This window comes from Pseudorasbora parva, chromosome 23, assembly GCF_024679245.1.
Source record: "Pseudorasbora parva isolate DD20220531a chromosome 23, ASM2467924v1, whole genome shotgun sequence".
In the NCBI taxonomy this organism is placed as follows: Eukaryota; Metazoa; Chordata; class Actinopteri; order Cypriniformes; family Gobionidae; genus Pseudorasbora; species Pseudorasbora parva.
The window spans coordinates 14612126-14627570 of NC_090194.1; the positions used below are offsets into that span (position 1 = coordinate 14612126).

General features: G+C 38.3%; 3 protein-coding genes across 5 annotated transcripts in view; 2 read left to right on the forward strand and 1 right to left on the reverse strand.

The window, feature by feature from the left end:
• arl15b (ADP-ribosylation factor-like 15b) overlaps window positions 1–12476 on the reverse strand; it is a 66212-nt gene extending 53736 nt beyond the window's left edge. For 2 of the 3 annotated variants that reach the window (XM_067432774.1, XM_067432772.1), the window contains exons 1-2: window positions 12267–12476; window positions 10046–10292 (exon numbers count right to left, since the gene is read on the reverse strand). In XM_067432774.1, the coding sequence (XP_067288875.1) occupies window positions 10046–10292; window positions 12267–12346 (327 nt within the window). In that variant the 5' untranslated portion in view covers window positions 12347–12476. Of the gene's footprint in view, window positions 1–10045; window positions 10293–10402; window positions 10482–12266 lie in introns of those variants that run through there. The other variant, XM_067432773.1, reaches the window with a different exon arrangement.
• Window positions 1348–3808, forward strand: LOC137062566 (E3 SUMO-protein ligase ZBED1-like). The gene is made up of 2 exons (XM_067433445.1): window positions 1348–2173; window positions 2661–3808. The coding sequence occupies exons 1-2, from the start codon at window positions 1550–1552 to the stop codon at window positions 3519–3521; spliced, it is 1485 nt and encodes a 494-aa protein (XP_067289546.1). The 5' UTR covers window positions 1348–1549; the 3' UTR covers window positions 3522–3808.
• Window positions 12358–15188, forward strand: snx18b (sorting nexin 18b). The gene is made up of 2 exons (XM_067434232.1): window positions 12358–13630; window positions 14941–15188. Exons 1-2 carry the CDS (start codon window positions 12358–12360, stop codon window positions 15186–15188), a joined length of 1521 nt encoding a protein of 506 aa, XP_067290333.1.
• Window positions 15189–15445: the final 257 nt, after the last annotated feature.

Consider the following 15445-nt stretch of genomic DNA (forward strand, 5'->3'; position numbering starts at 1 on the left):
AATTAGAAAATTAAAGGAGAGAACATAAATAATTAAAGCAATAAAGTCCTGACTAAGGAAAGAGATGTTCTTCATGTTGATTTTATCAGTGGGAGATATGGGGTCAGATCTTTGCAGGTCACCTCCTGACAAAACATAAAAGACAAAAGCTGTGAATATTAGCAAATGTATTTATTTTTAAAAAATCTATTGGAGACACGATGCACTAATTCTTTCTCCAGACTATAGCTTTCTGTAAAATACCTAAGGATGCAGAGCAGAGATGGAGTGCAAGACTCCCGTTAGCTACAAAGACACCAATGACGGGAACTGTGGGAAGAGCCCAGAGGAACTGAACTCTGAGGAGAGGACCTTAGATATGTAACATGATAGAGCATACCATGAAATTTCCAAACCCTGCAAGGCAATCCAAAGACCAATAGACTTGTGCTGAACTGCCCCAATGACATACTATGAGCAAAAGCCACAAGGTAGGCAGATAATCAATTGGGACGAGTCCTGGCTTTGCCACCCGAGAGAGTATACAGAGCTCAAACGCTTCTGTGTCAAACCTCTCAATTTTATCCAAGCTGTGATAGTTTGAAAACACATCAGGGAAAAGACTGCTCTAATTTTGGAGTGCATGAGAGTTTTGGAAACCCAATACACTGGAGCTAATTATAAAGCAATTAGGAAGAGCAGGTCTCTGCCTGGTGTTCAACATTTGGAGTTAAATTGTACCATGGAAGCACTGAAATGAGTGAGAGACATGTGCTCAGATGGTCTCAGATGGTTAAAACAATCAAGAGAAGGATGCAGAGATGATTGTTTAATTGCCTTCAGTGCATAAGTCAGTCCAAAAGCACAGGGCAACACATTCAGGTGTAAGGTTAAAGGGTTACTTCAGCGATTAGCATTAGGGCTGTCGCGGTAACCGCAATATTGTAAAACCGCGCTATTGACAAGCCAACCGCAGAGGAAGGAAAGCAACCGCAGAAACCGTGGCAACCGCAGTGTTCAGTGTTTTTTTTTTTTTTTTGGCCTTTTTTACAAAACTGTTTTACAATTCATCATGTACATTTGATGTTAAATAAATTAATAATGATACAAGAGTGTTAGCTACTACTGTCATTTTCCCGCGAACTGTTTGTATCCGGTGTTTCGTTTATTTTGAATAGGCCTACTGAAACGATGGCAGACGCTCTCGTCCCAAAACCTAACTCCACGTCGCTAGTTTGGGAACATTTCGGCTTTCAACCCAATGCAAAAGGCGAGCCAGCGAATTTAGATGAACCGATATGCAAAATTTGCAGCAAAAAGGTTCCTGTGACACGCGGCAATACCTACATCTAATTTGAGGCGTCATCTCGCCAACTGTCATCCAGCCGTTGAAGCGCAGCTGCCCCCTCAAGCATCAGGTCGCGGCGCAACTTCAAAAAGAACAGCTGAGGCCGGTACCAGCCGACAGTTAGGAGTAGCTGAAGCCTTTGCAAAATCTGTAAAATACAGCCGTGAAAGTAACAGGCATAGATGCCTTACAGCCGCTGTTACGCAATATCTAGTTCAGGAGATGGTTCCGTTCAACACGGTGGAGAAACCAGCATTCAAATCAATGCTTCAACAATTTGACAAGCAATACGAGTTGCCGGGCAAAACATACTTTTCAGAAACTGCTGTGCCGAAAATGTACAGCACGGTAAAGACATCGATCAAAAGCGAGCTTATGAATGTCGACTACTTTTCTGCCACAACCGATATGTGGTCAAGTGTCAATATGACTCCTTATATGAGTCTAACGGTTCATTATCTCAGCAAGGAATGGACTCTGAAATCACGCTGCCTCGAAACGGTGTTTATGCCCGAAAACCACACATCCGACAATATTTCCGATGCTCTTCGGCACGCATTTGAAGAGTGGTCCCTGGATGAGAAGAAGCTGGCCTGTATCACTACAGACAACGGGGCCAACATCGTTGCAGCAGTCAAAAAGTTGAACTGGCCATGGCTGAACTGCTTTGGTCACAATTTACATTTGGCAGTTACAAATGCAATGGCAAGCGTCAAGGACCGCACAGCCCGAGCAATGGGCCTGTGTCACACATTGGTCAGTACATTTTCTCAGAGCTGGTTGAAGAGAAGAGATCTAGCGAAAGCTCAAGCGGAACTTCAAATTCCTCAGCATGGCCTCATACTGGTAAGTTATAAAATGTAATCTAAATGCTAACTTATTGATTATGTCAGGCAAAAAATACAAATGTAATTAGGTATATTAATTAAATTATAAAAAATAAACAATATCTATAGCCTACTGTCAAATAGGCTACTTCTGTTGCTGGATTAATTTTTTTTTTTTTTTCGTTTAAAATAAATGTTTTACAAAATAAAAAAACGAAAATTACATTAAAAGGTCAGATATAGCCTATATAAATTAGGCTAATTGCTGCTCCAATTTAACGTCTATATCAGTCTGTGCACATTTAAAGAACATGCATTCTTTTGCAGTCAGGATAATTTAAATGTATTTTTTGTTTAGTAAAATATATATATTGAAACGAATAAATAGCCTAATTTAAAATGTAGCCATATAATTTATTTTGGTAAGCTAATTATAGGCTAGTAGATCGTTGCCATTGGCTAATTTCTAGGCTATTCAACGTTCCTTTCTATTCAACTTTGTTCAGGACTGCGCTACGAGATGGGGCACCAAACAGAAAATGGTGGAAAGAGTTTTGGAGCAAATCCCGGCTATCAGAAGAGTTCTGGATGACCGGAGACACCACCATCTAAATCCAAGCTGGCAGGACATCGCTGTCCTTGAGTCCGTGAATGCAGCTCTTAAACCCGCGGCTGAGTTTACGGATCTGCTGTCTGGCGAAAGCTACGTTACAGTGTCTTCTGTCAAACCCGTCCTGAAACTCCTGACAGAAGATGTGCTTAAACCATCAAGCGAGGATACGACCTTAACATCGGACATAAAGCACAAAATGTGTAGTGTTCTACAGGGGAAGTATGAACCAGCTGCCTTAAAAAAACTTTTGGCAAAGGCCAGTTTTTTAGATCCTCGATATAGGGACGATTATATCAATGACACGGAGACAAAATCCGCTATCATCGAAGAGATGGTGGAGGACGAAGAGACCTCTGCAAGTGCGTCAGTGGTTGGAGACGAAGGGCAAGTGGAGGTGCCACCTGCAGCAAAGAAAAAGACTCTTGGAGACTTACTGAAGTCACGGACAACCTCCGCGTCAGCGCCCATACCAAAGAGAGCGCGAGCAGATAACGAGCTCAGCCGCTATCTGCATGAGGAGTGCATCGACGCCAACGCAAATCCACTGTCCTGGTGGCGCGATAATCAGTATAGATTCCCGCTACTGTCCAAAGTCGCGCGCAAATATATGTGTATTTGTGCAACGAGCACACCGTCAGAAAGAGTTTTCAGTGCCGCGGGGAATATCGTTACCCCCATGCGATCCTCCCTGAAACCGCATAAAGTCAATATGTTAGTTTTCTTAGCGCGAAACAAAGACATGATCCAGGTCTAAATCACTTTCGTTTACGCTTGAGTAATATTTTCGTTTGTTCTCTGTATTTTCACATGGTTTTGTTTTCACACGTTGTTTTAATTCTTTCGTTTTTCAAAATGGAACATGCATTTTCTTCTTTTCATGTGATACGTTAAAATTATTTGATTTCTTTTATTTTTTTTAAATGGAAAAAGGCATGTTCTTGTTGCTGTTTTGCATTTAACAATAAAAAAACTGTTTTAAAACGTGTCTCTTTGTCAGTTAAAAAGCAACAATTTATGCTACATAATAACTCAACAACAGAGCTTTTTATGCAATAAAATCAGGATAAATTAGGTTTCTAAAAAAATAATAAATAATAAAATAAACGGCGGTAAAACCGCATACCGCGCTATTGAGCCACCCATAATAACCGCGAGGTAAATTTCCTAACCGCGACAGCCCTAATTAGCATATGGCTTTGTATCAGTAGAAACCCTGGAGAATATTCAAATTATTGTGCTTTCCCCCCTCATATCTCCCTGAGACAAGAGATTTATGCATTTTATTTCTGGAAAAATTCCTCCTATGATGCAAAATGACGATTTTTGCATCATAGGAGGAATGTTTGCCCAGAGGCTAAAGACTACAGCCAGCAGAGGGAGCCATTTCCGCATGTTTTGAATCTGCGCATGGGGGATGGGCGATTACACTCAGCTGGCAGGGAGAGCTCAGCTTGCAGACAGGATCATTTAAACGGAGCTATGGTGAGCAATGTAAGTCTTTTAACTTCTCAAATTCATTTCTATGAAAGTTAAGCTTGCAAAGGCATGAACTGAAACGCGTGCCAGACTGAACTCGCGTTGTGAATGTATGCCGCGAATGTAGTCGCGATTACCTCAGCTCTCATCACTCCTGCAGTTAGTGCTCAGTGCTGTGACACTCGCGCGGTCACTCACTCATTATATTGAACAGACACGTTCAGTTTTTAATTGTAGTGTCTTCTCTAACTCTGTCACAGTAATGAAGTTGGTGGTGTTGGGAATGGCCTCACAGGGCAGCGAAGCATTCTGGGAATTGTAGTCTTTCATCCCCATGGGACAAAAATAAATTTTCTGTCTTTTCTCAGTCTAGAAGACACCAAATTCAAAAATAATTTCACATTTCTACTGCATTGATGACCCGGTTTAAATACAGATTCATCTTCCCAGCGCTGAAGTACCCCTTTAATGCTGCAAAGAAGGAAGCATAAATCCAATCTTCAGCATACTTCCAAAAAGACCATTTAAGAACCATTTTGGGGGACATTTGCACACAGGATCCCATCAAAAACCCAAAAATGACCAGCTTTGCTGCTCTGTTTTAAAGGTTTCAATCACAGGAAATCAAATACATTTGAGTAATTGCAACCGCCAATAAAGTGTCGTTATAATAGTAAATCATTGGATCTTTACCTCTAGTCATTGACTTCCTCATTGCATTGCCTGACTTGCTCTCTCGCTTGAACAGACAGCCAAGCTCACAACTACTGCTGTTGCTTTTGGCAGTTCAACGCAAACCAAGGCTTTAATGCTCACCAGGGTGAAAGTTAAACAAACAATTTAAACACAATGTTCCAGGACACATATTTTTCCATGAGCCAATATGATTTTTCACACAAAAATACAGCCGTCAACAATGAAACATAAAAACATAATAATCCCAACGTTTTAGCTTAATAGCTTTCACATATTCCATAAAAAGTGTGAACACACTAACATAAAATCTATTTTCCATTGATCCAGTTTCTCTCACAATGTCTATGTCCACGAGAAACAATAATAAAAGTCCATTAGTATAACCAGAAGCTGCATTACACTTTAGAATATAATACTGAACATAATGAATTTCAAATACTCTTTGGTTCTCTAGGGTGGATGGTACGATGGGTGATAGAAACACGCCTGGTAGAGATTAGAGCTGTAACTAATGACTATTTTAAATAAAATTACTGTTCAAAAGTTTCTGGTCAATAATATTTTTTAAGTCTCTTATGCTTACCAAGGCTGCATTTAGTAGTAAAAAATAGTAGTACAATAACTATTTTTTATTTAATATTATTTTTTAGTTTTAAATGTAGTTTATTCATTATCTTATATACTGAACATTTATTGTTATTATCATTGTTGAAATGGCTGTGCTGCTTTATTTTTGTGGAATATATATATATATATATATATATATATATATATATATATATATATATATATATATATATATATATATATATATTAAATATATTTGTATATTATTTATATTATTTATTTATATTATATATATATATATATATATATATATATATATATATATATATATATATATATATATATATATGTACAAATATGTTTTTATTTAATACTATTTAGTTTTAATCTTTAGCATCAATGTGAAGGTCTTCGCTGTCCCTAATGATCAATGTAATGCATCCTTGTTGAATAATATAATTTCTTTAAAAAAATCTTACTGACGACAAACTTTTGAATTGTAGTGTATTACAATTTTAACGCATGATGATGGTAAAGTTAATCTAAGCCTATACGAGTAAATCATTTGTGACCCAATTTCATGAGAGGCAACCAAAAATGTCTTTAATTTAGTAAATTGGACGATTAAAAAATAAGTTTAGTGCACAAAAAAAAAGCACATGCAAGGGCTCGTTGACAGAACTGTCACGGTCCCGGTCTGACCAGTGCTGCGTAGTCATGAAAGTTTATCATTTGCACACAACTTTTAACCCTCGCAAATTTCAATGTTCAAGCACAATAAGACACGAAAGATAACTTGTGCACGCTGTGTGAGAAGTTGTGTGTGTGCAAACTGCACATCCAAAGCAGTAAAGCTCCGTCTGACAGCACATGAATACTAAATTGAGCTCTCTTTATGTTCAAATGACAGTCTTGGCAAGTATCATAGTAAACATAGTCTGTTAGTTTTTTAAGTAAACGTAAACCATGGAGAAATAAAATGCAAAGGATCATCTAAATGTAAGAATATAGGCCAATTCATCATGTGATAAATGACCAAAAATAAACATAAACCTCTAATAAGGCCTATTTTCAGGACTGTTACACTATTTTGTAACAGAAAAAAAAATTGTGCTTAACTGCCCAGAAATGAGTAACCTGACATACTTCTTGCTCATGTCTGACCTCAGTTCCTCAGTTAACCATTACATAAAGCTTCCGGTTTGGCTGTAAATTAGCTAGGTTGCCTGTAAAATGAATAACATTTGAAGGGATTAAATAAATATAAGTGATCTGGCTTCATTTTAATGAGAGTCACCAAAACGGCAGTTGGGCAAACGGTAAAATGCATTGGGATTCAGAGTGAGAGAACAAAATACAACACAATAGGATCATTGTTGCTCAAAAATAAACAGACCACGCACCCAATGAGGCCAGATCCATAATTAAACTGAGCTAAGGTCCTGCACTGTGTTCTTAAAAAATGGAAAACCATGGGGACACCAAAAAGAATTAACTGAAACCTGAACAGTTAGAACTTGGAGCAAACACTAAACCCATTGGCCCCGGACAGCCAGCACATAAAAAGCGTGAAGGAAATGCGCTGCTCTGGAAAAACATACCAGAAACGTAGATACAATGATGTGGTATCCATGCCAACTACAAAGGCAAAGGTTTAAGCTCCACCCATTTTGGGGAGAGGGAACCCAACTATGCATGCCATGAATCCCAGGAGCTGACATTGATAAAGCTTTCACTGAGCTTGCTAAAATCTTTTGCTATGCCCACTGTTGATGAAAAGGGCATAAAATCTGTTTACAGTTATGTACAACCTGTTAACTATGAAGATATGCTTGTATTGGTTTGTTTTTAGTCCAGCCCACTTTCCACATTTTAGCCTCAAGAAGTGGGGGGGGGGCTTCTTTTTAATTATCTATCAAACATCAACCTAATGAGAAAAGGGGTCTAACAACATCCTCTTGTCCTTACTGACCCAAAGTCAAAAGTGAGATATACCAGTACAAAAATACATAATCAGGCATGTTCCAAATCCACATACCACCAGCCCTTTTAGCCCCTTTTCAGCTCTGTTTCTTGAGGATATGGTTCTATTCTGAGATTCCTGACCGGAACATCCCAAAGGAAACACCCCTTTGACCTCACTGCACATTTCCAAGTCAAGTATCAAAGCACCGAATGTGCGAGAAGTTTACTGGCACCGGATGCTGTGAAGCGGCACCAACATGACAGTACAGTATACTAATTAAGCTGTTATTATCAGACATTGAATATTGTAAGCAAATTATATAACACGAATGGTGCAAAAAAAGGACTTTGAAAGAGTTCCTGCCAAGGCCAAATAAGCTGATAATAAACATAAAAAAAGATTAGATGTGATATGTGAGATTTTGACCACGTCATCACATGTAAATATATTAATAGAGTTGAGATAATCACAAGACATGTGACTGTTGGTGTCACTATTAAACTAAATAGAAAGCAAAGACTGTAAAATAAAAAATAAAACAATTATTGTAACATGGTCACTTTAGAGGTTGTAAACATCAAATTATGTTAAAAATGAATTGAAAATGGCCAGAACACTTAATAAATAATATTGGCATGAAACAGAAGTTGTAATAGAGTGCACTAGAGCGCACCCACATCAGAAGTGCTAGTTCCGGAAGTATTTTTTCCATTCGTTTTTCCTATAGGGATTTTTAAAGTAACTTTGGCAAAAATTTGACAAAAAGACAAAGGTACCAAACCTAAAACCGGATTAAGTGAGGGAAAGAACTACAATCCCATGTAGCATTGCATACATATGCAAAAATGTAACTATTTTGAGAGTGTAGCGAAATTTACTCACTTAAGTCATTCGCAGTGCTTCATGGGACTAGAAGACACATTTGGCTCTTTTTGACTATCTGAATTTCTGCACAGCATCATGGGTAATGTCGTTTTTCACCACAAATTGTGCTGTTAAACTATAAATAAAAATAAGCTGAAATAATGCAGGTTGACGCCTTCAACAGAATTAAACAGCATTGAATAACAGCCTCATAGCTCACAATAGAGCTGCCTTTAAAGGTTTTTAAGTTTTTAAGATCATTAAAAATGAATTTCCCTATGGATTAAATGAATGGAAAAACACGTCTATGACCTGATTGCTGCACGCTATTGTGACGTATATCCAAGTGAAATCTAGACGCACCCTAGCGGCAGCAAATCTAATCTGCCGCGAGTATCATCTAGCTAGTAGCAACTCTCAATACAGCTATAAAAACCAAACTCTGGTCAGGCCAATCAAATCGTGTATAGAGTCGGTGGGCGGGGCTTAACTTAATGGCGGCTGAGTTGCGCTTAGCCGCTTGAGAGCTACTAGTAAACACAGAAGCTGGCGAACGGCGGTCTTTCGCATCAGCTTTGACCGCAACTCTGGACGACTTAGAGTTAAGCTTTTCTCTGAGAAAAGAACAAAGAACGGCACTGAAGTCATTCTTAAAAAGGGAAGATGTGTTTTCGGATTTTTACCGACTGGATACGACAAAGTTTGATCTGTCAACTAGCTCCACTTCACCTTCGTTGCTCTGGTTGGTTGTAACGCTATCCTATTGCATACATGCAGAGGGAGTTTGAAAGACAACTGTTTATCCAGCCCCTCGATTGAGCCCTGTCAATGGTGAGTTTCCAGACCAAACATCTTGATGTGGGTCTGGCTTGTCAGGCTAAAGTAAAACGGCTTCTCGAACAAGATCAAATGTAGGGCAGGACTTGAGGAATTGATTTGTCCATGAGAAACTGATTGGATGGTTGTGGTTTGCTATTGGTGGATCTCATGTGAGTGACAGGCTGTCCCGCCCTCACACCAGTAAACATGTCATCGGAGAAGAGAAGAACTGCAAGAGGGATTATTTAATTATTATTAAGATTATAAGGGCACATGATTTGTTTTTTTTAAAATTATGTGCACTTATAAATCAGTTATAATAAACACTGCAATTTTCCATTTAAAGAAAAACAAGAATTTTCCAAAATTATATTTGTCATAATTTACTCACCTCTCTGTGAGTTTTCTTTAATAGGTGCATAGGTTATGTTACCGGATTTGTGATCAGATTTGTAGACTAAATAAATGAAAATACCTTGCAGAAAACTACTTCACATGAAAACTGTACTCATCTAACTACATACATACTTGTTTCCATTTTTTTTTCCCAAAAGGCAGGATAAAAAGATATATTATGGGTAAAAGAGAAGACCAAATTAATAATATAACAGGGAAGTTTTATTATTTAACAGTGCTCAGAACTGCTAAGCTTTCTGGATATCCTCTCCTATTGGCTTAGGTTTGTTTGTAAGCAAAACAAACCAGAAACTGTAAGGGACTTCACCCATATAGCTACTAAATATATCTGTAATAGTTGCAAACAGAACATAACAACTGTTCAGAAACAATGCAGTTAAAGGTATCTGAATATGTAGGAGCAGCGATGAAACAAAACACCTGATCCTACAGGCACTGGCCATCTTCAAAAAGAAATAAAAAGAATACTCTACCAGGTAATCCATGTAATTCCCCGATAGCTTCTTGCTGTTGTCTACGGAAAATAGAAGTCCTGAGTTAGGGCGACTATGAAATGAAACGCTGGTGTTAATTGAATGCATCCAAAAGTCGATTGTTTGACGGCTTTGGAATCCCCGCCTCTCAGATATGAAAAATAATATATGAATAAAGCGGCTAGCAGCGTTAGCTGTGCACTCCTCTTCCTCTGTAAGTCCCACGCTCGGGTGTATAAAGCAAGTCCTGATGAAAAAAAAAAAGATTCAGGCTTTTAATACATTCAAAAACATTACTATTTATATATTTTAAGTCGTAATCATTCAGACTCAGACGTGATACAGCGAGTGCATTACAGTTTAATGGTGGGGGCGGAGAAAGGCGCTGTTTGTTGTGTGTTCGCGAGCCACAGAGGCTCAAGCATCACGACTTCGACGTGACGTCATTGTCACGCTGAGTATTACGTTCATTCATCCAACAGGAATTGAAATTCTTTCTGTTTCTTACGTATTTTGAGTGTTTAAACGATATCTATATAATGAACTGCCCTTACGGCGCTCTTTCACGTTATGCAGGAGTTTGTTTAATATTTATGGCGAAGCATGCTAGTTTTGCGAACGTCTAAGCGATCACGTGATATGAGATCTCGAATATGTGAGGCTACAGGTTATTTTACATCACGTGACAAGGAACGAACAGTGCCAGATCTTTGTTTGATAGTGACCTCTACTGGTCAAAGTAACACACTTTTCTTCAAAGAGAGTGACAGGAGTGTTGTGTAATCTGAGATCATATGTCTATTGAAACGCTATCGTGATCGGGAATGCTAGTTTTCAAAATGCATAAAACTGAAACAATACTCATTTGGGTGAGCTAAAGCAAAGGACCCAGTGGCACAATGTATGAAGCTTACAGGTTATGCTTCCTGGTATGAACACAGCCTTCTCTGTTCTCAGTACATAGTTCTGTAAAATATCTGTATAAACTGCATAAGTTTATGACATGCAAGTTAGGCAAGTTTGAGAAGTATTTTTCATGTTTTAATTTTCATAGGTAAGATTATATCAAATGTGACTGATGGACACAATGACTTGTAGGCTATTATAATTTATAAATGTTCAACAAAGTCTGTAGACTAGAGAATCTTTCCAATTAACTAAATTATCTTGTTAACACCCAAACCTGGCCAAATTAACTTCCTTACAAAAAACTAAAGAAAAATATGTATTTACATTACATCTGTAGGCATACATCAATTTATGTACAATAGATACCTTTGTAACTATCGTAATGTTCTAACTATTAGAATTTGTGCAGTTATAACCTGTGTTTAATCATTATACACACACACACACACCTACACACACACACACACACACACACACACACATATATATATATATATATATATATATATATATATATATATATATATATAAAATTGATAATAGTTATTTAAAAAAATTCTCAGTATATATACCATGACATTATATATATATATATATATATATATATATATATATATATATATATAATATATATATATATATATATATATATATATATATATATATATATATATATATTATATATATATATATATATATATATATATATATATATATATATATATATATATATATATATATATATATATAATGTCATGGTATATGTACTGAGAATTTTTTTAAATAACTATTATCAAGTAGGCCTGTTAGTTGTTGTTTTTTTTAAATAGCGCTCAGCACGTATACCAGATCAGTATCAGTAATGACATTATCAGTAATATAATGAGAATGGTCACAGTCAGTCATCATAGTGCAGCATGCCGGAGCATTTGCGTTTATTCTTTGCCCCGGGCTGATTCTGATTGGCTCCACCCTCGATTATTCTGCCCTGGACCGCAGAGCGTTTTCAGCGAAGAGAGGCAGGCGTACACAAACCCCACTTTTTCAATACCCGTCTGAGAGGAATTTTAAACTGTTTTCACTGGATAATGTCTTCAAAAGTTTTCGACGTGTTTTGGTAGAAAGCAGAGACCGTAAATTCCTGAAGAGGATAATTTAACGCAGCGGCGCGGAGAGTGTTGCCTATTGTAACTTTGGAAACTGAGTTTACAAAGCGTTTCCACACAACTATGGCGCTCAGAGCGAGAGCTTTATACGACTTTATCGCTGAAAACCCCGGCGAGATCTCTGTGACAGAGAATGAACTACTAACTTTGTGTAGTGAAGAGGTTGTCGATGGTTGGTTGGAGGGGACGAACAGCAGAGGTGAAACGGGACTCTTCCCTGCATCATACGTGGAGATTATGAAGACTGACACATCACTGCACGATAACGGGACATCCGCTAGTCAAGACTATTACTACCAAACTAGTTCTCAGAGGAGAGACACCTCAAACGAGTCGACACCCACGCATTCCTCTGTTTACCAGGGACATCTTCAACAACAGCGACACAGTTTTCAGACGAGCCAAGGAAGCGACGAGGATTGGGACGATGACTGGGATGACAGCGTGACGTCGGAGGAACACGGAGGAACACCTGAAAAACGCGGGAATACTCAAGCGGGATATACCACCAGAAGCACCTCAGTTTCTCGACGTGGTAGTTCGCAACAGTCCAAAAGCACAGGAACAGTTGGAAAAAATCTCAATAGGTTTTCAACCTTTGTAAAGTCCGGCGGTGAGGCTTTTGTTTTGGGTGAAGCTTCAGGTATGGTCAGAGATGGAGACAAATTATTCGTGTCTATGGGTCAGTACGGTCCAGAATGGCAGGAGAACCCATACCCATTCACTTGCACTATTGATGACCCTAAAAAACAGACCAAATTCAAAGGCATGAAGAGCTATATGTCCTATGGACTCACACCTAGTCATACTCAAAGCCAGGTTAATAGAAGATACAAGCACTTTGACTGGCTTTATGCACGACTTGTAGAAAAGTTCCCAGTCATTTCGGTCCCTCACTTGCCAGAAAAACAAGCCACAGGTCGATTTGAAGAGGATTTCATCTCTAAGAGGAGGAAAGGTTTAATATGGTGGATGAATCACATGACGAGTCATCCTATTTTATCCAAGTGTGATGTTTTCCAGCATTTCCTCACCTGCAGCAGCAATGACGAAAAAGCCTGGAAGCAAGGCAAGCGAAAAGCAGAGAAGGACGACTTAGTCGGTGCTAACTTCTTCCTCACTATCTGTCCTCCAGCTTTACCACTTGATTTACAAGAGGTGGAAAGCAACATAGATGGTTTCAAAACATTCACCAAAAAAATGGACGAAAACATCATACAGGTCAACGTCACTATTAATGAATTTGCCAGAAAGCAGATCACTGGTTTTAAAAAGGAATATCAGAGAGTTGGACAGGCTTTCAGACTTTTAAGTCAGGCCTTTGAATTCGACCAGCAAGTATACGCAACTCCATTAAACAAGGCCATTGTACACACTGGAGAAGTCTACGAGACCATTGGGGATTACTTTGCAGAGCAGCCTCGCCAGGATTTGGAGCCAATTTCCGATCTTTTAGCGATTTACCAGGGACACCTTGCAAACTTTCCAGACATTATCCATGTTCAAAAAGGTTTGGGATTTTTTTAATGCGTTTGCTCAAATACCACTTGTACAAATGGCATGCCATAAAATGTGGATGTAGGTCAGTAGGTCGGTAGTTTATGTGTATGCTATCAGCTTAAAGAAATGACATGCTATACAATGTCAGGTTAATATTTAAGTGTAAACCTAAATCAGTATGGTAAATTGCTATGAAACTACAGAAGCATCTCATTCATACTGAAATGGATGGATGGATGGTGTCAGTGAAGGCAAGCTGCTGATGTAAAATGGAGCGTTTTTAGGGTTATTAACTTTTTATACCTAGAGCAAATGGCACATAGCAACAGGCTCTCGGCAGTACGTCAAATGGCGTGTCCTGATTTCTCCCTGGTGCAAGAGAGAGAGCATATGGGGCCTGCTAGTTCTTGCATCTTGAGATGCATATTGGAATGGTGAAATGAAGCCAACACTGTTGTAATCCTGACTTCCCTTTTGTGGGGGGAAGTGTAAACAGTACCTTTGACCAATCTTTTTTTCCTTTACTGTGAAATTAAATTGATGTCATTCTTTTCTGTAGAATCATATCTCTGGGGTTTTCTGACACAAATTGCTAATGTGGTTTTGCATGAGAAATTGATTCCGATACTGGGAAAGCTTTTGTGTTGAAGGCTCTAATCCTAAGCTTAGGGCCCCAGCACAGGGTAGAATTGAATGCATACACCACAGTGACCCACAGTTTAACTCACAGATGCAGTTATTCAGATTCCTTGGATGTAGAAACACATCCCATAAATAAACTTTTGATGTAATATATGCAATGGTATACAAAAAGTCAATGTGAAACGACATTCGCAACTTATTCTTCTTCCGTAATCAGACATACCTCAGTAAAACAGGATATCCAGTGCGAAAAAGAATATGTAGGTCAGGTTTTAACCATCTGGAATTGATTGGATTGTGAAAAGTAGGCGTCACATAGCAAAATGGAGCCATGTTACTACATTTTGATATAAGATTCCAATTCGAATTGTTTTATTTGGAATACTAATGTACTGATGAATCGTGCAATAAGAGGGCTGTGAATTTAAAAAGTAAAGTAAGAGTTAATTTCAAGATGACTTATAGTGCACAGGGAATATTGATTTCTCCTCGAGAAATTCCAAAGAGAGCTGTAAGCCATAAATCAGAAGCCATGACTGGTGTGAGCTTTAAAATGGAAAAAGTGCATGTGTGTGTGTTTTTGCAGATGTGATTGCGTGTAATAGACTTTTTACTGAACCGTTGCTTTCCTTGTTCTTTTCCCTTTTCTGCTCACTTCCATCCTCTGTCTTTCTCCAGGAGCCCTCACTAAGGCCAAGGAAAGCCAGAAACACGGCGAGGAAAAAGATGGCACTGCGGGCGGAGGAGTCAATGACCGCTGCAACATCATCTCCTGCGCTACGCTAGCCGAGATCCAGCACTTTCATCGCATACGTGTGCGTGATTTCAAGGCACAGATGCAGCATTTCTTACAGCAGCAGATCAGCTTCTTTCAGAAAATCACAGGCAAGTTGGAGGAAGCCCTGGACATGTATGATCAAGCTTAGGAAGTCAAATGATCAGAACTGAAATGAAACACAAATAAGCAGCCTTTTTATTATAGATTCATGAAAATACAGTTATTGTCTTGTAGGAGTGTTTTTGGGTGGCTTGGAGTTACAAACAAAAATAACAATGAAAACGTGTGCCAGAAATACACAATGGTCCTTAAAATGTAGACTTCATTATTATTGAGTGAAACCCTATATTATCTGATACGGTCATGAAACCCTTGAAACCACAATTTTAAGTTTGCATTTTAATC